The 25,295-nt window shown below is 39.3% G+C and overlaps 1 protein-coding gene across 1 annotated transcript in view; it reads right to left on the bottom strand.

Annotated features, from left to right (window-relative positions):
* LOC137605027 (tomoregulin-2-like) overlaps positions 1–25,295 on the bottom strand; it is a 99,593-nt gene that overhangs the window by 50,904 nt on the left and 23,394 nt on the right. The window contains exon 3 of the mRNA XM_068329349.1: positions 7,277–7,406. Coding sequence (XP_068185450.1) covers positions 7,277–7,406 — 130 coding nt within the window. The remainder of the gene's footprint in view (positions 1–7,276; positions 7,407–25,295) is intronic.

The raw sequence follows: 25,295 nt of genomic DNA, 5'->3' as shown, positions 1-25,295 counted from the left end.
ATGCTACAAATCAACTTCCCCCCAAGCCCCTCCCTCCCACCCCCAGACTGCATGCATCACAAGTTGTTGGTCTTTGCAGGTGGGTTTGGTATCACGTTGTGTTTGTCCGCAGCTTCAGCGCCGTCACATAGCATGGAAGCGACGCCTCAGTGGGACTCGTGTTTACTGTTTGGACCGTGACGTCTGGCCTCAGCAGCATCAAGGAGGGTAGATGACAGTGGAGGTTTATGCTCTAGTGGATCCTGTCGGTCCGTACGCTCTACAAAACATGTCACCATACATTTATCATGATGAACTAGAATATTTGTTTTATGATAGTTTACTGCCAGAAATAGAATATATTCTATTATATTCTTATATATATATATATATATATATATATATATATATATATATATATATATATATATATATATATATATATATATATATATACAGTATATATATTGCCAAACAAATATGAGCATCCATCTAAAATGTAAAAAAAAAAAATGCTGTGGAGAGCCCTAACAGAATAAACACAAAAGAAGTTAAGTTGTTTTACTAATTTACAGATAGTATCCATAATGTTGTATGAAGTAAAGCAAAAAAAAGTCATGCTAATATCATTACTTTTAAACTTCTTTTCTTTGCAAAGCAACTTATCATGTTTTCTAGCCTGACTGACCAGGCAGAAATATAATAATTAAGATTCTATATATCTATCTATCTATCTATCTATCTATCTATCTATCTATCTATCTACACAAACAGACACTGTAAGGGAGAATGAAGCATCGCAGCACTGGGGAATCTGTAAAAACCCTTTAGCAACTTCCCATGATGCTTTGCTGTGTACAGCATTGTTTACAGCACAAAAAATGTTCTTCTCTTAAAGTGCTGTATTCTTATTGTGTTTCTCATGGACTGCAATTTTTCCCTGTTAATTAACAACAGACGTTTCAGTGTGAAGACCAGAGGAGACCTGGTTACATAAAAAGATTTGAAGTCAGATGAAGAATATGAATAACTGATGTCCTTCCTTATTTACAACTACTGTGATGATGTATGGTGAAGGTTTTACTCCCATTCATTTCTCTGCAGCTGACAAATGAGGCTTTTATTTAGCTGTAAACCTTCAGGAGATGAACGAATCAACAGGGAACAGAGTCTTGTTCGAGCTGCTGTAGTCCAAATATGATTTAATACACTGTGTTAATAAAAAGTATATACCAATTTAATAAAAATCAAACACGTCCTCTGAGAAGACCCTCCCAACTTCATTATGGAGACATTAACAGTACGAGGGTCGGTGGCTCATTCTGGACCTCATACAAGAGCAGATGAGACAACTAAATGTGCCTTTGATTTTACATCAACTTCATTAACAGATGAGGCTCATCACACATGGAGATCTTCAAGGATATCTTATGCTAATTTTAAGTGGTCTAGAAAACTTCAAAGTAGAAAAAAAAACACCTTTAAAATCAAATCCACGCTCAGATTGTGCACTTTACATTTTCATCAAAACGTGATGGTGTTAAAATGAAATCCTAAGTGTTCTTGTAAAAACCTGAACCCATCAAATTCAAAGAATAATCCATTAACCGATCAAGCTTTTTAGATGATGATGGAGTAGCAAGAGGCAACGTGTTCTGTAGCATCCAGGTCTGCATGTCCCCTTTCATCTGAAGACATGTCACCATATAGAGGCCAGACAGCCTCATTCCATCTGGAGGTTAAAGCAGCAGTAATCCCTCTTTTGCATCAACAGTAGGACAAACATTTATATATAAAACAGTTGCTACACCTACATTTAGAACATATACAAACTTTATGCACACTAATGAAGATCAGGTGATTGCATGTTGTAAACCATTAACATAGCTGTTTATTTTAAACCGATACTCTAGAACGACGAGCCAAAGTCTCATTCTGAACACCACGTTTATATTTCTTTCCCTGGGTTTCCCCTGAGATGTCTGTTTCATGATATTTCTTACACCGGCAGGAGAAACAAGTATTGGCAGCAGCGAGCTGTCATACATCCGTTACACTGTGTACTGTTGCTGCTAATGGGATTTTGGAGGATGAAAATGGAAAAGAGGACAGCGAGAAAGAGGGAGAACAAAGTGTTTGTGGCAGTTCTTGTGCAGGTTGGGTGTAGCAGTTTTGATGCTCCGTGCTATTAGATATTCAGATTGCTTGTATTTGTGATATTTTAATGGTGCTGCACTCATTTTAGTTAGCTTAAATTTGGGTATCAACTAAATGGCTAAGTGGCCAAGAGACCAGAGAAGGACTTCAGAAGTGGCTGCCTGGCCTACTTTTCCACATGAAAGGTTTGTTTGGCACTGGGTTATGTAAGACAAGCTCCCACACAGCAATCCCATGTGTTTAACTTTCAAATGAAAGCAAGCACTTGTAAATTTATAATACTTCCTTTAGATACAGTCAGACTCTGAAAGATTTCAAGTTTTTTAAGCTGGATGTCATTATTTCATTATCTTATGTCTTAAGCAGCGAGTATCATTTATATTCTCTGTTAATGCGCTAAACTAGAAAAAGGACTCATTTATTCATCTGCAGTATTAAAGTGAATTTATCAGCACATCTTCCAACTGCAAGTATATACATACATACATACATACATACATACATGTATATATATATATATATATATATATATATATATATATATATATATATATATATATATATATATATATATATATATATATATATATATATATAGTACATACACACACACATACATACATACATACATACATACCTACATACAGGTAGTCCTCAACATAAGACCACAATTGGTTCCAATAGGTTGTTTGTAATTTGAATTGTTCGTAAGTCTTTGTTTATTAAATTTTAATCTATAATTGCCGTTTGAGGTCATTTAAATGTCTTTTTTTTTTACATTTTCATTGTTATAAGATAAGCGAATATTTTAGTAGCCCCACAGTGGGGAAATGTATGCAATCACAGCAGCAGCATTCAGAGAGAGTGGAAGAAGAGGATAAACAGCAGTAGCATAGAGTAGTAGATGGGAGATTCAAACATACATACAGTACATACATGCATGTGACGATGATGACATACAGTTTTGCCTTCCTGTTACGCTGAATTGTCAGAACAACAATACCAATGAAAACAGAAACTAAATGTTGCAAAAAAACAAAAACAAAAACAACAACAACAACAACAACAATAACAACAACAAAAGTTCATTCAAACAGCTCCTGGTTGACATCCACATAAATTCCACCCTTTAGGTTTCTTATTAATAAAATGAAGCCTGTTGCAATGGTTTCTTTTAAATCCTTTATATAGTCAATTGGTATGCTTCACACCACTATTCTATACACTTAATTCTGCTGCCCTTGAGGAGCACTCTACTAAAAGTGCTGTATAAACAATGATTATTCTTATTTTTAAGATTATTAGAGCCATGCATAATTCCATTGTATGTATGCATGTCACCTGTTTGGTACATTTTAAATTACTTTTTCTCTCGGGTTTACACTGTGTACCAGTTCTGAATCTAAAGCAGGTTTCCCCATTGGAAAAGCAACTAAATGAAGGAAGCATGTATAAAAATGTCTATATGTGTTTAAATGTGCTTGTGATGGAGATTATCTTTCCATAATGCAACAATCAAAGAAAATATAGGAGCTGCTCATGGTCAGAGAACATTACACAAATAAGTTAATTTTGATGAAATAGAAAACAGAGTGTTGACATTTTCTATTCAGACCACATCTGTTTTGTGTCACAAGGGCTTCCACAGTGAATTACCATGCAATCACAATACTTTAAGACTGCACTGACAAACATGCATATATTTTTTTTTCTAATCCACATTTCATGGGACATAACTATACTATAGATATGACTTATATGTTCAAGGCTCTTACGGATGCCTTTAGTGATATGGCACAGCATACTTTATGACTATATAGATGCTCCCATCCCACACACACATCTGTTTCATGACGACTGATACCGTCGATATAAAATTATGTATCTGATCATGTCACTCGCACACACAAATATATGTGTGTGTGTGTGTGTGTGTGTGTGTGTATGTGTGTGTGTGTGTGTGTGTCCTAGGCTGCTGCTACACTAATAAGAATTTAGGAGTTTCTCATTTCAGTCAAATTATCAGTATTTTTACTTTATATGTACCAGAGGCAGACTCCTTAAGCTTCAAATCAACTAAGTCCACATCTCCTTCAATAAAAGTTCAATTTGACTGCTTCTCACTGTTCCTCATCTGAATGTACAACCACACTCGAAATGACTTTAAGTCACAAATTATACAGCGGGTTAAGTCAAAACCACTGTGCTGAACATAAAAAAGGAAGGAAGTGAAGTTTAATAAATCAGAGTCTAATCAAATGAGAAACTAATTACCCCTAGAAAGAGGATGTGTTGAGTTGTTTTGCAGCTTTGCTTTGAATAAATCCCACATAAAAGAGGGTTCATATGAGTGTAACATGACATGGTGAACAGTGCATGTAGCACCACAGTCACAGGCTGTTCATCAGCAGACTGTCACATAAAGACATCCTTGTTTGGACCTGACGTGAACGTCTCAAAAGCTCTGCTTGTTGCCCCAAAGAAAAGGGCTCTTATCTATTTTTATTTGAAATTGATACACAGCACACACACACACACACACACACACACACACACACACACACACACACACACACACACACACACACACACACACACACACACACACACACAAACACACACACACACATACGCACACACTATCCTTATCACATGTTTCCAGAACAACATCACACTATGCATACAAACTAACCTTGAGAGGTAGGTTGTGACTTTGCACAGGACTGTAAACCAGCACTCCAAACATTTCCACCTCCTTCTCCATATGTCTGCTTCAACCAGGCCCATCCAACGGCCCTTAATGTACTCCAACCAGCTGCCTGCCGCTGCAGGTGAGTCGGAGAGCGCTCGACTCAAGCCTCCAATAGCTTAGCTTAAGCAGTGATTCACATGTACCGTATGTCAGCAGCAGCCAACGGATTCACTCATTCACAGCTAAGCGCATTATTCACAACACGACTCGCTGATTGGTAGAATCAGTAAGAATTCCCCCGTGGGCCTCGGGGATTCTGAAGTATATGCTCTTCTATTTGGATTTGTCATCACAGGATTAAGCACATTACAGAGGCCAAACCCAATTACACATGTGGTAATGAAATACCAAACAGAGAGGATGGAATCACTGCTGGTTTGGATGTGTGATGAAGCTGAATTGGGTGGTGGTGGAAAGAGAAATTGCATTGACATAAAAAAAAAATCTAACATTGTCATATTGATTACCAGTTTAATATTTAACAAATGCCATTAGCTTAGGTTAGCTTTGTCAGTCACAGTGGTCAGTCTTTGGAATAGATGCTTCAGACACACAAGTCAGACAGCTGATTCTAAAGATAAGAAACTATTATGAACAACCTTCTCTCAAGCCTCATCAACTAAACCATCCGTAAACCTTTTGGTGTCTTTAGCTTTACAGTACTATGTACCACAAATACCAGAACGTACAGCTAATGAAGAGGCTGGCCTATTCCTGACCGCGACACCTATTCAGCAACTCAAACCCCAAACCATCAGCAGACAGTAGTTCAAACATAACTTTACATAACTGTCAAACATTCATGTAACGTGTTTCCCCTTCCATCAGATGTAACGTAGTGATGAGGAGGAACCCCCAGTTAATTTCTAATGAATTCTTATTCGAGGGCTCAAAAAAATTACATCGTGTGTCCACATTTATCCAAGCCTAAATTAGAAATGTTTCTACTAAAATAAAATAAGTACGTGTGCATCATATTCAAGGCTTCCATTATGGACTCCATGCTTACTTCAATCAAGGAGGTTTTTGTCTCTGTTTAGTGATGGTTTGTCAGCAAGGCTGCGTAAAAACTACTGAATTTATTTCGATGACATTTGGTGGGATGACGGGTTTTCATCTCAACAAAAAGGACAATGAAATGCTGCATTTTTCTCTATTTTCTGAATTATGTAGTCAGTCTACATGTTTGCAATTTGCAATCTTGCTTGCAATTTCATAATCCAAATTACATTCCCATCTCTCCAGTTTAAATAGGCCTGACATCCCAGTCTCCAGACCAAAGTCTTGGCCAAAATCGTGATTCATCATCAACCACTTATCTGAATCTGGGTCACAGGTTTACGCTGGAGCCTATCCCGCCCGGATACAGGCGAGAGACGGGGTGCACGTTGAATGAGATGCCAGTGTATTTTCTAACTGGCCTCACAATATTCAGTTATAATGGTTTTATTAATCACAGTGCCACAAAAGAAAACCACATTTAATTCAGCAAACAAAAAAACTGTCAGGGTAAAATATAAAATAGACTATAGACTTTCATGCATTTAAGAAATTCACCGTACAGTATGAGATGATTAAAGGGATGAATCGACTTCAGTGGATCTCTTACAAAATTCATTTAATTTCTCTTTGAAGAGGATGAAAGAAATAAAAAAAGTCGACACAATTCAGAAAAGATGACATGGCCATTAAGATGATTTATGATTCAGTCATTCAATTTTCTGCTTTATTGAGCATGTCTCTTGGCTTGGCGTTACAGAAGCCACCTATGACAATTTGGCCAGCGTTTACATTTTATGAATTTTGACATTTATCTCGACGTTACATAAGAAAAGGTCACAGCCGTCAAGCATTGCCTCTACTTTCTGTTTAGCACGGCAAATTATATTACACCGTACAATGAACTTGTTCGACTCGCATAGCCTCTCGGCCGGATGCTGCCTCCGGTTTTCTTGTGAAGATGTTGTTTAACGTGATGAAATCTCCGTCTGCTCATTGAGAACACGTCACTGTCACTGAGGTTGAGCCTGTTGCTCTAAACCAGGGGAAATTACATCAGTCTGTCACCTCCAGCAAACTTTTCTTCACGGATTATTTGTAATGCCTTTGAAGTGATGCATCACTCTGTAATTAGTGACTCCCGTGCATCGGAGCTATTTACATGTATGGCTGAATACAGTATATAAGGCCAATAGATGAGTACATAAAGTGCTCAAATTGGATTACGTTTCCATGCTTACAGATGAGCAACTGTCTGATCGACTACTTCAGTGCTTTCCACTGGTGTAAGTGTTCAATGTGTTCAGCAGGGAGTGTCGGTATCAGCGCTCCTCTGATTGTGAGTGTGTGTGAATGTATACACAGCAGCGTAGACTCCAATGTACATACCAGCAGGACAGGCGCCTTCTGACATAATAAGTACTTCAGACTGCTGCTTGCAGGCATCTCTGCGCAGGAAGCACTCGTTCTGGTAGTTCTGATTGTTGGAGCCGCACACTGGGGCATAGTCATTGTTGCACTGCAGAGGGAAGAAGGGGAAACAGCAGGAAACAGGTGAGCATAGAGAGCTGAGGCAGTAATCTAACACAAGAGATATGTGTCAGTGGAAGGGTGAGTTAGAATCTACACGGAAGGACTGGTTTTCAACCCATTCGTATTCCTACATACCCTAAAGTAACCCTTTTGAATAGAGTAAGATTCTCAAACAAACGGAATTCACAAATAAAACATGATTGAACATCATGTATTTGAAAATGAAAAGTACAACACAATAAAAAAGCAGCTGTTTGAAACTCAAGACTCAGGAACCTTCAAAAGACCTCTGTGTTGAAATGACACCAGAGCATCTTCTCATTTGAATTCATCCAGCTTCCATTTCCTTGTTTTAATCAGAGACTTAAGTTTGTTTGATGGTGGGGATTGAATGTGTGTTATAAAACCAAACAGAAATAAATTGCTCATTGGAATGCAGAGACGAGCTGTTGATTCAAAGTCCCTGTAATACCGACACCATCAGGACTGCTTTCAGCGTAAATGAAATAGGTTAAATGGTATATATGAATGAGAAACTGCACAATTGGTTCAAATAGGGTATAACTGAATTAACCTTAGTGTGTCTGCCCTTTAACAATGAAATGAAACAATGATAATATGTCATAATGTTTCAAGAATTCAGGAAAGATGAATGTTAAATATTTATTGTCGGTCAAATGATGCGTACATTTAGCTAACCTTGGACTGATATCCCTGATTAGAGCCACGCGTAATAGTATAATAAATAAGTTGTACAATTAGAACAGCCAATTCTCAGTGTGTCATTGTGACCATAATAATTAAATCATGCGGAAAATAATGGATTCTTTTCTTCCAAAGCTTCAACAAATTTCATTGCAGATTTAAAAAAAATCCTTAAGTCAAGTGTCGAGGAAAAAATAGCACCGTCATTCATCAACGGGTATCCTAATTCAGTTTTGAAGAGCGTTCAGATACACACCTCGTCGGCACTTAATCTGATTATTAATCTGAGAGCCTGTCAATTAAGCAAGGTGCTGAAAATATATTTTCTGACTCAGCTTCTTACATTTTTAACCATTTCGTGTAAGTTCAGACACTCTCAAAGGGGAGATGATTGTGGGTCGTGGTCTAAACTTGTGAGTCTAAATTGGTGACAGCTGGCTCCAGCAACCCCCTTGACCCTCGAAGGGGGAAGAAGCTGGTAAGAAGACAGATGAATTAATGAATGAACATTTTAATCTGATGAAATGCGAAAAAGTTTTCACTCGTCTTTGCTGTTGCTCAATTCTTCACCTCATTTCATTTTATTTTGGCATCAGTGCTTTTCTGCACACTTTCTTTTCCTCGGACATCCTCATGATGCATGTATCTCCAAACAAACGGCAGCGTTAGCAGCTGCTCACCTCTGTTGTAGCTCCACTGGACCAGCTGCAGGTTAAGTGACTTGCTCAAGGACACCGAGCCCCGCGATAGAACATTACTCATTCATTTCCCCACATGGGTTGTTGGCTGTGGAGCAACTCTAGATTTTTCACATGACTGATGACAACAAAGCGCCGGGTCTTAGTTTTCTGTTATTTTTCCATAGAGGAAAGATACTCTTTTGATTTGATATTGATTTGCCTGTGCTACACTGCAGGAATAACAACAGTGATTATTCAATTGAGAAATACTCCGATGTATTCCCTGAAGAAGAAAACGGCTATGAGAAGGTCCAGAGAAACGTATTGGCGTAGTCAAGGCCCGTAATCGGGTGATTTTTAAAGGACTAAAAAATGGGAGAAATGTCTGGTTGTTGGGTGTGACATCACAAGGAGGAGGGGAGCTCTGTTCTTCTTGAACACCTCCACCTCCCAATGCTCTCGCACAACTTCCCACGTTCCTCACAATAAAGGACACAAAGCTCCGCACTTGCCGAAGAGGCTCTCGTCACTCCAACCATTCAATTTACGGCTGAAATCAAAGCTGTTAAAACTGTACCACTCATTTCAAATGTCCATTTAGCCAATCTCTTCAGTGTTTATTTTATTTTGTTGGAACACACTGGATCATTAAAAAGTGATTTAAGTGACACTGCAGTGCGGTAGCACAAGAGTTACTGCTCATCTGGTTAACGGGCTGCATTTATGAGCAGCTGTTGCTATAACTTGTGGTTGTATAGGGGAGATGGGAATGAACATAACATTAAAGCCAACAGGACACAGGCCGCAGTTTACTGTATTTACATCACTGCTAATAATAAAGAAAAGAGGGGAAGAGATTGTCTCTCTGCTGCAATCCCAACCCAAACATGTCGTTCTTGTGCGGAATAACAAGGACTAGTTTGTAGTTGAAATCAATCTGTAGATAAATACAGCCAAAAAAGCTCACCTAACATTTACACATCGTACACGTCATTAAGATTTCTTCGACAAATCTTAATAACTGACACTAACAGCATCGATCCATGGCTTGACTGTACACTAGAACTCCTCTTTCTTTTCAACAAGAAAAGGTCATAAAGTAATTGAACCAAGAATGTTCAGCATAAGGTTTCTGAGAAAGTGAGTACAACCTGGCTGTAAACATTTCACTATTTCATGCTTGCTCAGTCGTGTAACAACCAAAAGAGAAAACTCTGTAAAACCAGAATGAGGGTTAAGAGGTCAAACCACTACCAACAAGGTCACCGGGCTTCTCTTCTGTGGCATACAAACATGTCACCACGTGGGGATATTCTCAAAAGTGGAATGTGTGTCTGTGAGATGCAGGATGTGCTCCCCAGTGAACCGGAATCATTGAGTCATCTCAACTGAAAACACAGCATACACAAAAGGTATGCGTGTGTTTATGGATATCAATATATATTTCTTTTATAAATCTCTTGGGTTGAAAGAACAACTGGAACATATGTAGAAAGTGAAGGTCAACGTGGTCCCAGTGGTAGTGGGAGCACCTGGGGATGTGACCCCCAAACAGGGAGAGTGGCTCCAGCAGATTCCTGGAACAACATCTGAAGCCTCAGTCCGGGAGCTCAGCCCTAGGAACAGCTAAGAACCCTCAGACGCCCAGGCCTCTGGTAGAGGGCCCCAGCTTGAGGATAGAGATACCACCCTTCGAGGATGAGAGGGACATTTATTTAATTCTTAGTGCAGGAGGAGGGACCAACCCTAAAGGAATCCTAAATAAAACAGGTCCTGGTCTCATGGTTCAGATCCGCTCTGTCCTGACACCAAGTTTCTCAAGGTAGGTCAGCAAAAAGAGCGAGAGATCTTTACACAAAGTACCTGAACACAGTGGTGGAACACACATCAACTGCTTGTTTTAAAATTTAGCTGGCTCAATGTGGATGTAATTTACAGCACACAGACAAACAGGGTCTGATGGCCGCAGGAGAAGCACAGAAATAACCATGCCATCGATTCCAGGGCCCCGGAGCATTCTAATGATCCAAGTGTGAATGTCGCTTTTTACCAACTGTGGGGAAAGAGATGATAGAATAGACTTAAAGGAAAAAAGAGGAAGGGAATAGGAGGGGAAGAACCCGCACGCTGGCTCTTGATCAAAGGGATTGGGATGCAGCAAAGAAAGAGGCTGCACAGAAGACGGGCGCTAAACTTAAGTGAGATTGGGCTCGGGGCGAGAAGTCGGTAGAAATAGATGAGAGTGAGACAGAGGGAGACGGAGAGGTAAAAAGTAAAGGAAGACGTGGACGTGAGATGCAGACAGAGGGAACGAGAGTGGAGGAGAAGGAGCCCTGGCTCAACAAAAATTGCCACGATAAAAAAGAACCAAAGCGCCCGAAGACACCAAGGCAAAAAAAAAAAAGAACATCAAAAAATAAAATAAAATAGAAGAATGGGAAGACGAAATGGGGACATGGATAGAGAGACGGAGAGGAATAGAAAATCCCCTCAAAGGAGAACGAGAGAGAATGAAAAAATGGCAAGTCCACAAAGGCGCTTACTGGAATAGCTTACCGCAGGGCCAGTGCTGTTTTGTCTTCCTCTATTCTTCCTCTCCGTGTCCTCCCCCTCCTTTCCCTCACCCTCACACTCTCCCATCTGGCTCAGGCTGTTCTTAACCTGGAGATTCTCACTTTATGCCAGGCGTGATGCAACTGAAGGGAACGGTGCCCGGCACAACCCTACGGGTGTCTTGTTGTCCGTGAAAATGACTCCCACCCCATCTCTTCATCATCTCCAGCATTTGTCTGCTGACCCTTTGGGGAGAAGAGGAGTGATGAGGGGACGGGTGATGCTCAACTTGTCACTGCCACAGCAAATGGCGTAAGATTAGAGATGCCTCCACTTTTTTGAAGGTTGTTGGTTCAATACCCCAGCTTGGTCTCATCGCTGTGAGTGTGTTAGTGCTCTGTAGCCTCTATGTGTGAATGGGTCCCTGCCGGTTTTCGTTCTAGAGCAGGAAGATGCTGTACAATAACCCCTTTATCAAAGGAAATATGGTGTTTTGCAGTTGAAGAAGTTCATCACAATCAGATGTGATGAACCTTTTTCAGATGTGTGGACAAACACACAAACAGAGGCCACGTTGTTGACAGAAGTAATACTGTTTGTGCAACCATGGGTTGAAAATGTTTTTTGAGATCAGTTTCTTTAATAGCTTCAGCACTTCCAATACAGATATGATATTGCAAAGTATTGATTTGATGCTACGTTTGACAACCTTACTGCGGCAGGTGATTTAAACTTCCCAGACAATCACTGTTATCCATCCACTGAGCCTCATGATGCTGGAGGATTGAAGCGTCTTCTCACAGCCCAGACGATACTAAATGACACCTGCAGATGAAACCCGTATATATGATTTTTTGAATATTTTTTTTGTTGCATGTCATTTTGTCACACAACTTGTGATGTCAATGAAAAAATGAATTAACCTGGAGTCCTATCAACCGCCTCTTGAACATGGAATAAGACAGACAATGCATTAAACACTGCACCAGTCTGTCAGATGATCTTTACCCAGGGAGGAGGGACCTTGAAATTTCCCTGCCAGGCTCTCATTTACTCAACTCCCTTGACGTGAACAACAAAGAGAGTGAGCTGAGGTCGTGCTTTCAAACTTTCTATCTGACTTCACACAGAACTCCTCGACACAGCACTAGACTGTATTAGAGGCAACAGCTCTCTTTGGTATAGGCGTCACAGCGTGGCAGCTCCCATGTCTAGATAACTGATGGGGGTGTCGTGTAGGCAGTCTGAAAATATAAGCTTCATCAGCTGTTGCACTGTACAGTCAGCCCAGATGACTTGTCAGCAAAATGTAAATGAAGCAAAAGAAAAAAGAAAAAAAAACTAAGATGTGTCTTTAAAGGACTGGGCCATCTCGAGTAAAGGTGGACAGGAGGAGAAGTACAGTATGATAATGAGAGGGGGTGAATGAGACAGAAGGTGAGAACACTTGATCCTCCACAACTCTCTGTAGACAGGAGAGTGTGTGCTGTGGACCAGGACCATATGGCATGGCCTTATGCGCCCGCTGGCTTGGGCTTTGCAAAAGTCCCAGACATCGTCCCACACCTCTCCTGTGAAAAAACCTGCAGGGTCCTGTGGCGTCTAGACCAATACCACAGCCGCGGTACCGACGGTCCACTGTAAGCTGGTTTTGTCTGCATATCAGTTCGTCACAGGACACATGACACACGTGTGCAGATGAACTGCATTGCTGTTGACTGTGTTTTATCAACAGTGTATTTGCAGAATCTTCAATGTATTTAAGCTAAATTTTACTCTTCCTCCACGCTGAATATTCCCTCCTGCCTATTCTTACTCGGTCTCCAGACGTCTAGTTTCTACAAACCTCCTGCAGGGGCTGCTATGGTTCTGCCTTCCCCCTTCATCTCAGTTCCAAAGGTTAAACTTCAGGATTTCAGCCAGGACCTGTTGTCTGTCTACCTGCCTGGGATCTGTGCATCATCCCCTGCAGAAAAGACACACAACAAGCAATGCCTCCACCTTTTGAACAACTGTGCACAAAATGACGTATCTGTACCATCCCAGGTCTAAACACATTTTTATCCACTACAGCAGTTCCCGATGTTGAGTTCAACAAGCATTCAGCAAGATGGCCAGGGTGCAAAGTGGGAGGAGGCTGGGTGGTTGATGATTGGGGTGAATTGCAACTGAAAAAAGCAGGTATGGGGGGGGGCACACATGCAGAAAGGGAGGGGGGTGAAGAGGGTGTCAGGGATAGAGTAGAAGAGATGGCAAGGAGAAAGTGTAAAGGATGGAGGAAGAATGAGATTTAAAGGTGAAAAATTGCAGGTGGTTGAAGCGGAAGGATGATAGGAATGACAGGAATGAGGAGAACAATGTGGTGAGAAGGGATATGCACAGTAGGCACCACATCAGAGGAAACCGTACGAGTAGGGGAGACAAAGGAGAGGGGCGATATGAAGTGAAGGCGAGTGCATGCATCAGTGCCTGACTATGTAGTGGAAAAGGAACATGCCAATTTGATGGGGGAGAGCTCTGCAATATGCAGCAAGAACAAACATGACAGGACATCAGCATCAATAAACAAAAAATAAAAAAATAAAAAATAGAAGCCACAAACTGACTCGTCCAACCATCCAGTGGAACTCCACTCAACCCAGACTCAAGAATCGGTGCATATGATCATCATTTCAAGCAATGAACTGGCAGGAATTTGCACATCTTGAGGTTGAAGTCACCTAGATCTATACAAGAGCCATTTTACAGCAAGTCTCACTCTAGTGTGAGATGGAGGTGTATAAAATGATGACCTTCAGATGTGAAGTGAAACACAGAATGGACTGCAACAGGTTTGCATATGTAAAATGTTCTTACCATGAATCAAATACTCACTTGTATAAAAATTCATCTTCTTTGAGAAAAAGACTTGGTGTGAGGTAAAATTTAAAACTAGCATTCCACAAAAACTAACATTTACACGTCATATATGTTTAAAAAAACACCTCTAAGTAGATAAATAAGCAAGTTAAAATTTTTTAATTATATGCTGTGTAATTTCCAAGACCAGCTTTGTTCATTTTGCCTGGCTTAGACATTATTGCCTTGGATTAATTTAGACTGTGAGGCTGGCACTAAAATCTCATAACAATATCCATGTATCGATAAACAGTAAACCTGTAGTGTGTGGAGCCGTTACATTAAAGTTCATAGAGTTACATTCCTCTCTGCGGAGGCTGTGCTGAAACACATTGATCTGAAATGGACTGAACACAATGTCAGTGTGACGGTGTCACTGTGGTGCATTAAACTAGCAGGAGAAGAGAGGGAGCACCTGCACCACTAGATGAGACTGATTAAAACATTCTGGAGTTTTAAGACGAGGGATAACGGTACAGATGTTTCAGCACTTTCTTTTTATCTGAGCTCGGATGGGGATCACCTAAACCAATAAGTTCATCCGACATGGTGAAGTCTGCATCTAAATGAGATAAGTGGGCATATTGTCAAAACACATTATTTTAGTCTAAGAATATGTTAACACTTCTAAATATTCTAAATATAATGGTCAAAAGTTGTCAGAATGTATTCCTTGTTTTATTGCTTAAGCCATTTATGGAGAATATGAAATGTTTGTCGGTCTTACATGTGGCAGTTCGGCCACCCCGTGGTGCTTTGCAGGAGTCATGTTGATTGATTGACAGGCTAACTTTAACGGCCTGCTGTGAAATCCTGAATATACTGCATTCATAATTTAGCACTGAGTATACTGCTGTATAATACAACACTTCAATACAAAGCGTATTCTAATGAACTTGTGTCCTTTGCGTTTGGCTGGTGATAGATGCTTATGTCCTGATACATTGGGTGGAATGATGGTTTCATCTCGACAGAGGGAGTTGGTCCTTTTCCAGCCACTGTCATGTTTTTACAGTTTCACAAACCAAACACAGGTTGGGTCAAGGAGTAACATGAGCAGGAGAAGCTACGTAAATCCTAACATTAAGCTTTCACAGATTACTGTGCTTTAAAATGAGGCACCAGTGGGCCAAAGTTGAAGAAGTACCTGAATTACCCAAACCTATGACGAGGTGCATACTGCAAAATCCCTGAAGTATTCCTGAGCTATTTATGGCCAATGGAGCATGTGTAAGTTGATATACTGTATTTTGGTGATTGTTTACTTCATACTATTACAATCATCGCATCTGTCAATAGACAAAATGACCCATTTTACCCTGACATGTGAATACGACCTCAATATATCTGACCTCAGCAATACAGACATAAATCTATACTATTTCTGCCAAGGCTTGATGGTTCTGCATTGTGTGCCTCTGGTGTGCTGTTGTGCTGTGACAACACTTATTTTCTTGTCTACCTTTATATAGAGGAAGAATCTCAATAATGAGATGTGTTTGTCTTTGAATAAAGATATTTATCAGTATGCACAACAGGGTGAAACAGATATAGATGACTGAATAGGAAGGAGTACTCCATGAGGTGTAACAGGGGAACATACTGTACCTGCAGCCTCAAACTCACAGCGGCAATGGATGGTCACTGTCAACCAATGCCTTCATCCATAAGAGTGTGGACACAGCAGTCAGTCCAGATTCAGGACCATCCCATTCCCTATAATATCAGGTTCACATTCCCTGAACCCAGTCTCGCTCCTGATGTCAAGCATGATGTGACAATTTTAAAATCACGATTTGGCTTATACTTCCTATATTAAGACTCACATTACCATAATTGGGGTTCCCTGTTGAAGCTGCTGCCCCCACGACCTGACTCCAGAAGAGCAGAAGAAGATTAATGGATGGATTAGCATAATGTTACTGACTACCACTGACGAATCTACTTTTCTTACCAAAACACAGAGTGGAATGACATTGCAGATTTTGCAATAAATTCAAAGCAGTTTTTAAAAAAAAAAATTGGAAATCCATGAGTGAACTTTTCAAGTCACAGTTGGTACAAACTGATTGTCCAGTTTTGTGATGCTAAAGCACTCACTTTAAAACATAATAGGCAAACACCCAATGACAAAGACAAAAAATGACCACTTTCAATCACACACTCACGTCTGGCTCCGGACGTAAACACACACAATGTCCTTCGTGCTATGCATGTCAAAAAAGGCCTGAACATATTACTGAGAGATAGATATGAGAATTGAAAAGGTAGAAAATAAGAAGCTATGGCATCAAATTCTACACCTAAGGGCTTTTTCCCATCACTGCATGTTTTACTATGGTGACATCATTGATTCTGAGCTGCCTATACACTCACACTGTGTTATATCACATCAACTAACAGAAGCTCCAACCTGGCAATTATTGATAATACAAGAAAGGCTCAGGCGAGGTTACGAAGAAACACACGAGTCCTAAAATAATGACGGAGTTTAGCGACCATTAAGGTCATGGTATGACTGGTTCAGTCAGACAAATATAGGCCTGCTGTGCTAGCATAGGAGGCCCATGTCTCCTACTCCCTGAGAAGGACTTAAGTCAAGTACTCATAATGTCACAGCCTTCCTGTCGGCTGCAGTCATCCCAGGACACCACTGATATGGACTTACATCGAGGTCAAAATCCCAACCTCATACCTCACCGTGTCATTACTAAGTAGCCTAATGCTAATGCTCCAGCTAAAAATACATTTACTCCCATTATCACTTCATTACGGGTTCATACCAGGTTACCCTTACAACTGGTGGGCGGCCATAATTAACAGAGTGGATACAAATAAACATGTAAACTGCACAACATAGTTATGAACCCTCAACAAAATTGGAAAATACATGTCAACATGGATAACTGCCAATGCCGGCTGCTTTAGTTGAATTGGTTTGTGACTTATTCTATCTTTCCTGTAAGACAATGTTTTATATTTTGGCTCATTTGGGAAACACTGAAGAGACTAAAATGACTCATAAGCAGGACTGATGGTACTTACTCAATTCATCGTGTCAGATTTATCAGCATCAGAAACAATTTACATTTTATATGTTTTTACTCACAGCACAGACTACTTGATTGAATGGTTTTGCTATAAAATACAAAATTATATGGTTTATTATACTCATGCATGTATGAATATTAATTTGAATGTCCACCAGAGACAGTTGCAGCATTGATGAGTTAGCTTAATAGCTGATTCCTGTCTCAACTAGCAAAGTTGATCAATATTTTCATTCTGTGTGTCTGCTTTGTTTACAACCTGGAGGTAAACAGCAATTACACTTGTACTTCCAGCCATGCTGCTAATGTTATGCCATTACTGTCAAGATAACTGTTGACATGTCCAGTTTCCCTTCAGATTGTACTGTATATCTCAGTCAAGAAAATTTCAACCCCACAAAACCCCTGTTGGCTCCACTGGTATGAATCAGCTCTCAATATTTTAATTCAATTTTATACTGTTTAGATTTTATTTTATACTGTTTATATTTTAATACTGTAATATTTTTAAATATTATACTGTTTATATTTTAGTTATAGTTTAGTATATAAGTCCTGTTAGTGCTGCATGTCTTGTGGTATGTCCTGTGATGTCAGTGTTTCTTTTTCTCCTGGTGTTTATCCAGTATTATTTGTTATTTAATGCCTGAGCAGTGGATATATACAATTTCCTCCGGGATTATTAAAGTATCTATCTATCTATCTATCTATCTATCTATCTATCTATCTATCTATCTATCTATCTATCTATCTATCTATCTATCTATCTATCTATCTATCTATCTATCTATCTATCTATCTATCTATCTATCTATCTATCTCAATATTACATAAGATACACTCAAACATGCAAACACATGCAGAGCTGGTAGGATGAGCCCCAATCTCTGCACCTATACAGAAGCCCCAGGAGTACAGGCACCTAGAAGAATGCAATAACAATAAATGTAACAAAAGTAGATGACAATGAAAACTTATAAGGAGATAACACAAAGGAATGACATGTGACACAAAAATAGTATGGGAAATAACATCTTAAACTTGAATGCACATCTCCAAAGAACAATAATGAAGGTCTGTCCCCGATCCTTTTAAATACAGAGTCAGTGACTCAGAGCTGCTGAAAAGGGATTTCATTCAGCTTAAGGACACTCTTAGGAATCTTTCTGTGCTAGCATCTAGGACTCTACTCCAACATAAAACAGAGGTATGAAATGCTCTGCCACACCGCAATCCCTTCATTGGCATGCATGACATATAGAAGGAATTTCAACGACAACGTTGACATTTTATGGGGTCACAAAAAATGTTTCAAGAGTATGAATCCACTGATCCCACCTGGGTGGTGCAACATCGAAATTATGGTCTTCAAATCTGTCCTTTGACATATTTGAATGTATCCAGACTCAACTGAGAGGAGAAACAGAATCATATGGATTTGAGAGCAAACCTGACACATCAATGAAGTACAGCTAAAGAAGCAGAAGAGGGACTGGAGTCATCCTTTTCCACCTGTTGCAGTCTCCTCCTGTGAGATTATTAGGCATAACTTATATATACTGTATCACAGATTGTCATATTGAGCCCCTGTTCTCTTGTATCTCTGTGCTCTTTGGTTTTAATGGAGTTAATAGACGTCTTGTTAAATCAGAGAGATAAAATATAATAACGTCATGAGTGTTTACATGTAATACATTTAATGTTAGCAACAAAAGAAAATTTAAGTTGTTCATCCAGCGTACAGAAAAATTTCTAGTTATGGTCTTAAAATCCACAGAGAGGTAACAGTGGATGGATGGTTCATAGAAACATTGGATGTTGACAAAAATACGGAATCTTAATTATTACAGTAGTAGATCATGTCTGAAATCATAAGACGCTATTCCAGACATTGACTCAATGCCATCAGATCAGAAAATACAAAAACTTCTCATCTGTACATTTTGTTCCTTTACTCAAGTTAGGTTTAGGGTTATATTTTCCCATGTTAAATGATTACTGTAAATACTACATTAAAAGGCTTTGGGCTTAAATCCAGGCAGATACAAGATACCTTTAAAGAAACAACTTAGCTTTGCAAGATATGGTATTTCTTCCCCTCTATTTACAAAAAAAAATCCCTGAGCCAACATGCCAATGTTTGGTGTTCAGACTTGGCAAAGGTATGGACCCCACATGGTGCCAATACTAGCTTTAAATTGTTGTTTTATAACTCTAATGTTTCCCCGTGGTGTTAACAGAGATAGTATATACAGTATGCCAATGTATATACGGATTATATTTATAACAGCAGATCCAATCGCATTCATCATCTTCAGAAGAGACTTCATTTCCCTTACACATCAAAAAATGTGCAAAATATTTTCGGGAGGAAGTTAGCATAATATCTAGTGGCTAAACCTTATAAGACACATAATTTCCTAAGGAATAAATAAAGTATACACCCATCTATCTACTCCTCAAAATGAGGTGGACTGGACAACTGAGCCGGATAAAGTTAACCAAAAGGTTAAGAAGAATTTTTTTCTTAATAAAAAAGATAAATGTGCTTCAGGAGCATACCTGACAGGACCTGTCATACAAGCTTTAAGTATATCTACACAGCCATGTATTAGTATGGATAACACTGGCAGGAGAAAGATGAGCTGTACACAAAATGCTACACTAAGGCTTAAACCTGTTCCGTTTGTTCCATTGTCTGAAAAGGCAAAAGAGACGTCTTGACTAATAACAGTGTGAGGAGAATGAGCGACAGTTTAAGTGTCTAACAAACAACGATGATCCACTGTTTATGGTAGTGATCACAATGTGCAATTTACAAAGGCCACATATTTGATCATCATAACAAGCAAAGTGAAGAAATAGACACACACACACATGAAAACACACACACACACATGAAAACACACACACGTGTACAGAAAACAGTCACATGGAGCAGTCAGTTAGCTGCACTGGAGAGCTAACAAGAGTGAATTGTGTGTAAATGTGAGATGGTGTAGCCTCTGCTTCAGGGACTCGGTGTGCAGTGTGTGTTATCACTGATTTGCTGCAGATACACGATTGTCTTTCCCAACCACATATCGGTTTATACCAGTTTCTGCGGGGCATGTGCTACAAATACAAGAAAAAATAATAAATCAATACAAATTACTTTATTATTCAACGGGACCAAACGTCTTTCTTCTGTCTCCTGTTGTTGCTATATCTCTAACTCATACGCATACTGACTCTCACTAATTCTCTGCAAAATGACAAGAGGAAGAGGAAAATCGGAAGATACTCTAGATCAGATTGTCTCTTCTATGAAAGAGTTAAAGAGCGAGTTAAAGAGCGACTCTGATAAGTTAAGGGGTGACTTTGATAAAAAGTTGGAAAAAAAGCTAAAAAAAAATGCAGAAAGACAGCTGAACAAGAACTAAGAACTGTTGTTTTAGAACAGGGACATAAAAAATGGAAGATTTGGAACAAAGCATTCGTATGAATGATGTCATCATCACAGGCATCAAAATCAAGCTGAGGAATTATGCACATGCTGTGGCCAGAGGAGAGGGACCTGAGGAACAAGTAGTTTCTCAACTGAGGGATCTGGAAAAAACTCTAGATCTGGACCAGATTGAGACGTGTTACCCACTACCATCTGGAGGTAGGAGACCACCTGCAGTGCTGATAAAATTCAACTATCGTAAACACAAAATGATTCTTCTGAAACAAGGCTTCAAACTGAAAGGAAAAATGTCTACATTAATGAGAATCTCACTAAAAAGAATGCTGATATCGCTAAAAAAGCTCGACAACTGAAGAAGAATGGACTGATGGACAACACCTGGACCAACACCTGGACCAACACCTGGACCAACACCTGGACCAACAACTGCAGGATATTTATCAAAACAGATGAAAACGATGGTGACTAGGAGTGCACAGGAGTTGGTGTAATACGAGCAATAAAGACGGACAAGAGTTGTTACTACACCACAGATCAATACAACAGAATCACTTCAATAATGGGAGCTCTACAACAATGATGGGCACATCAAGTATTACATGGAATACGGTATTGAAAAACCATTCGACATCATCAATGTTAAAAACATGGATTAATGAACCAAAAATGTGGAATTCTGCCTGGAGGGATAACATTAAGTTTGAGACTTTAAAGAGCATGTTGATATCTTTTGACACTATACAGTCAACCCTCGGTTTTCGAACATAATCCGTTCCAGCAGGCTGTTCGAAAAGTGAGTTGTACGACATCCGAAACTATTTTATCCATTATAATTAATGTAAATAATTTTAATCTGTTCCAAGTCTAAAAAACACCTTTTTCTAAGTTTTTTTTTTTTTTTTTACTGTTTTACACCATAAACTGCACTGTATACTGTTTACCATAAATAAAAAAGGGTAGAAATAGACGCTGTGTTTTATTTTAATAAAAGATATCCTATCGAACTTTGAACACGAATGCGCTACGGAGGAAGCATCCTGGGCAGTTCGCTCGGCTCCCGAGTGAGTCGCGTTCAGGAACACTCGGCTTCTTTCGGTTTGGTCGAGAGACGAATTTTGGTCGAGTTCAGAGACGTACAAATCTCGGATTTTCTGGTCGAAAACCGATTTGGTCCAGAACAGAGGCGTTCGTAAACCGAGGTTTGACTGTAATAGCATTAGTAAGTGTTAAAGTGTCTGTAACAAACTGGTGAATTCTTGGATAAACAGACTGTCTGCTGAAAGAGCTGAAGGTGATCATGATGTTCTTGTGAAGAACACTGGCAAGGTCACCTTCTTCTTTTTCTCTATCTGTGATGTGAACAAACCTTGTGTTTAAGGAAGAATGTAAACATGTCATGTTCTATGTTATATCTGGGACAAGGCTAATATCTGGAAGTGGATAAGAGTATGAACGTCTGTTAAAATTCAATGGATGAACTGGTTGAAAACATTTACTGTCTGAGTTGTTGACGACATGTTGTAATGAGAGAGATGTTTGTCGATTCTGGGGGAATTTCACAAGCCTATTGGCTTCAACCCGTTCTACCTGAGTGGTTTAGGTGTGACGTTTGCTATATTAAAATGTCCGAAAAAAACCCAAACCTATATAAATAAATTATACTGCTGTCGAAAATGTTAACGCACTGATGTAGTACCCTTTAGTGCATAATTGATGCAAATGTGAATTGATGATAATAATTATAATAAAAAAAACAATAATTTTAAGAACAATCTCTGAAGTTACAAATTCATATTTGTTCTCTTATTTCAGTACCTGACCTTCCAGGCATTAATTTTTCAAAGAAAATATCACAGTTCTGTGAATAGCATGGATTTCATAATAACTGTGATGCTTGAAATATAATTGTAAAGCCTTTTCATCACATTATCAGCGACAACATATAATTTCAAACTCACATATACACATCCAGATACAGTAATCACCATACAATGAGTCCATAGTCTGTTATAGAAGGATATGACCAATCCTGTCCTCATACATGGAAATCAAGAGAAGAAAGATGACGGGAAAGGTGTTGTAGCTGGGATCAGAGAGAAAGATGGAATTGGAAATAAGAATAAATGAGGGCTTGTAGATAAAAGAAAAAAAGCTGTTTGAAAATAAGAAGGGGGACATGTCTTGTATGGATGATAGCTACGACACAGTCGGGATTTTCAAGGATACATATGTAGTAAGAAAGTTTGTAGCAGGAAAACTATAATTGAATGTGTCTCAAAGCATCACTGAGATAGCATGCCCAAGATTTGTGTATTCGGAGATTGGAACTGGGTGACTTGTTTTCCTCTTGGATCCACAGTAAAGAGGAGAGGACAGGAATGTGGCGTACAGCTGTCAGTAAAGGCCTAATCAATTTGAAGGATTCAGAGAGAAAAATGAAACGTGTCAGAGCAAAAACAACAGGACTAGGAAAGAAATGGAGCTAGTACGAATCTCTGCATGGACAATAAAGCATTTTTTGGCAGCTAATTCAATTGTGTTGCTGAAATACAAGGAAAATCACAAAGTATTAAGGGGTTACTGGAAAACAGGAAACTTTTGGACTTAAAAATATGTGGAAAAAGTGACAGTACTATGGAAAGGGTCTGTACCAATTCAAACGCCTGTCGTATAATGTAAACCCTTCTCTGGTCTAGACAATGACAGAAGTACTTATTTTATTGAAGTACTACAATGACGGGAAAATATAAACGTTATAAAAGAGAAGACACAAGTATGAAACTGTGGTCACCAGTCAATAATCCAATCTGAGAGAAGGACATTCATCAGGAGGCTTGTTGCTGCTCTGTACCTTAATGAAGAGTGTTTCACTGTGATGACGGAGCGGGACAAGAGAGGGTCCAGCTAAAGCCTGCCTGCCGTGACAGAGCATGTACAAAACGGTTCAGTCTATTTACTACCACTGCTGGACATGATGTACAACAAATACAGATTGCATGTTTATTTTAATATATACATTTTTCTTTCTGACCAATACTTCAAGTGTGCTACATTTCCTTTGCAGCATCTATCCCTAAAAAAACTATCTACCCATAGTCATTGGCCAAGAAAACCTTGAGCTGGTTTGACATTTCACAGCCTGTTCCACCATTATGTCTACATCTACAGAACGTGTGTATTACCAACATCATCCCCTGTGTGTTTACACACTGTGGTGAGTTAACACATTTAAACGTAAAAAGCTACCTTATAATGGTGAATTCAGTTTAGACATGATTAACAAGATACCAATTAGGCTTTAGCTATATGGCGATGGTGATCATCCAACCTTTGCGTAAACACATGCAAGAAGGAAAGAAATAAAAAATACAGACACATCCTTCATCCGCAGAGTCCTGACTGATAGCCTGATCCATTTCCTGCATCCATTAGAGGCGGCTCTAGATTATGCAATTCATCCCAAGGCTATCATCCACCTCTATCAATAATAAACATCTACGCAAATCTAGGGCTAGCCTCAGAGGACGGAGACAGCACCGCCCAGCACGTTCTACTTCTTGTGAAACGCTCTCTGCTCGGCCTGCTCCGTGTTAGCTTTTCACAAGACTAGTCTTCACTTTTTCCCGAGCCCCCCCCCAACACAATCTTTACTCATGCCCTCTCTCACTTATCAAAGATGCAGTTTTACGAGCTCTGACAGAGAGCCCCCAGTGCTCATGGTAAAGGCAGAGAGCACCTGTGGCTCATGACAAGAGGCCGACACTCCCGTCCAGGATTCCTCCACGTCCTGGATGCACCCTCGTCCTTTCCGTGTGCCGGTCCCATCATCGGATGAGTGGGGTCCTAATTAATGTGCTTGTTTTCCAAATTTCCAAAGGGACTAATTATTTTTGAATCATTCATACTGGGCTGTCTTTGGTTTTGGTTATTTTACCAGGTTTTCCAAATTAAATTGAGAGAAAATTAATATCATAAAATTCTGCGTATTTCCATCCTCTTCTGATCTCTGAATGTTGAGAGTTGCTAAACAGTGTTTGGCACAAACGCTCCAGTCAGGTTTTATGTGCAAATTAAAAAGGTGCCTAAAAGTAAGTGCATGGAAATTAATCTTGAGATACAATTCTGCGACTGCTGTCCTATCACATTACTATTTAAAACATTTCCAACAGGTTTTTTTTTTCCTGCCTCAGTCATACCAATTTACATAAGCTCCAGCATTAATTTCTGCATTTGTATTTATCACGCTCTAGTTGTCAATTTTATTTGGATTGTATTAAATAATTATGTACAAACGTTTTCAGTCATTAGTAAAGTTATAAATCATTAGCAAACCAGTTCATAGTGATTTGGTTTGCTTTCACAATTAGCCCAATGTGATCAAACAAATGATTTAATTCCATCCACTGATCAAGAATATTTGTGTTGATAATGTTACATGATCTTATTGGTACTTCATTCTTTTCTGTTGTGTAACTACCCTTTAGCGACAGAGAGTAGTTTAGTCAAGTATCGTAGAAATGCTGATTATTTGCCAGAAACAT

The sequence above is a fragment of the Antennarius striatus genome, chromosome 12, assembly GCF_040054535.1.
Source record: "Antennarius striatus isolate MH-2024 chromosome 12, ASM4005453v1, whole genome shotgun sequence".
Classification (NCBI taxonomy): domain Eukaryota; kingdom Metazoa; phylum Chordata; class Actinopteri; order Lophiiformes; family Antennariidae; genus Antennarius; species Antennarius striatus.
This window is presented reverse-complemented; position numbering and strand designations above follow the sequence as displayed.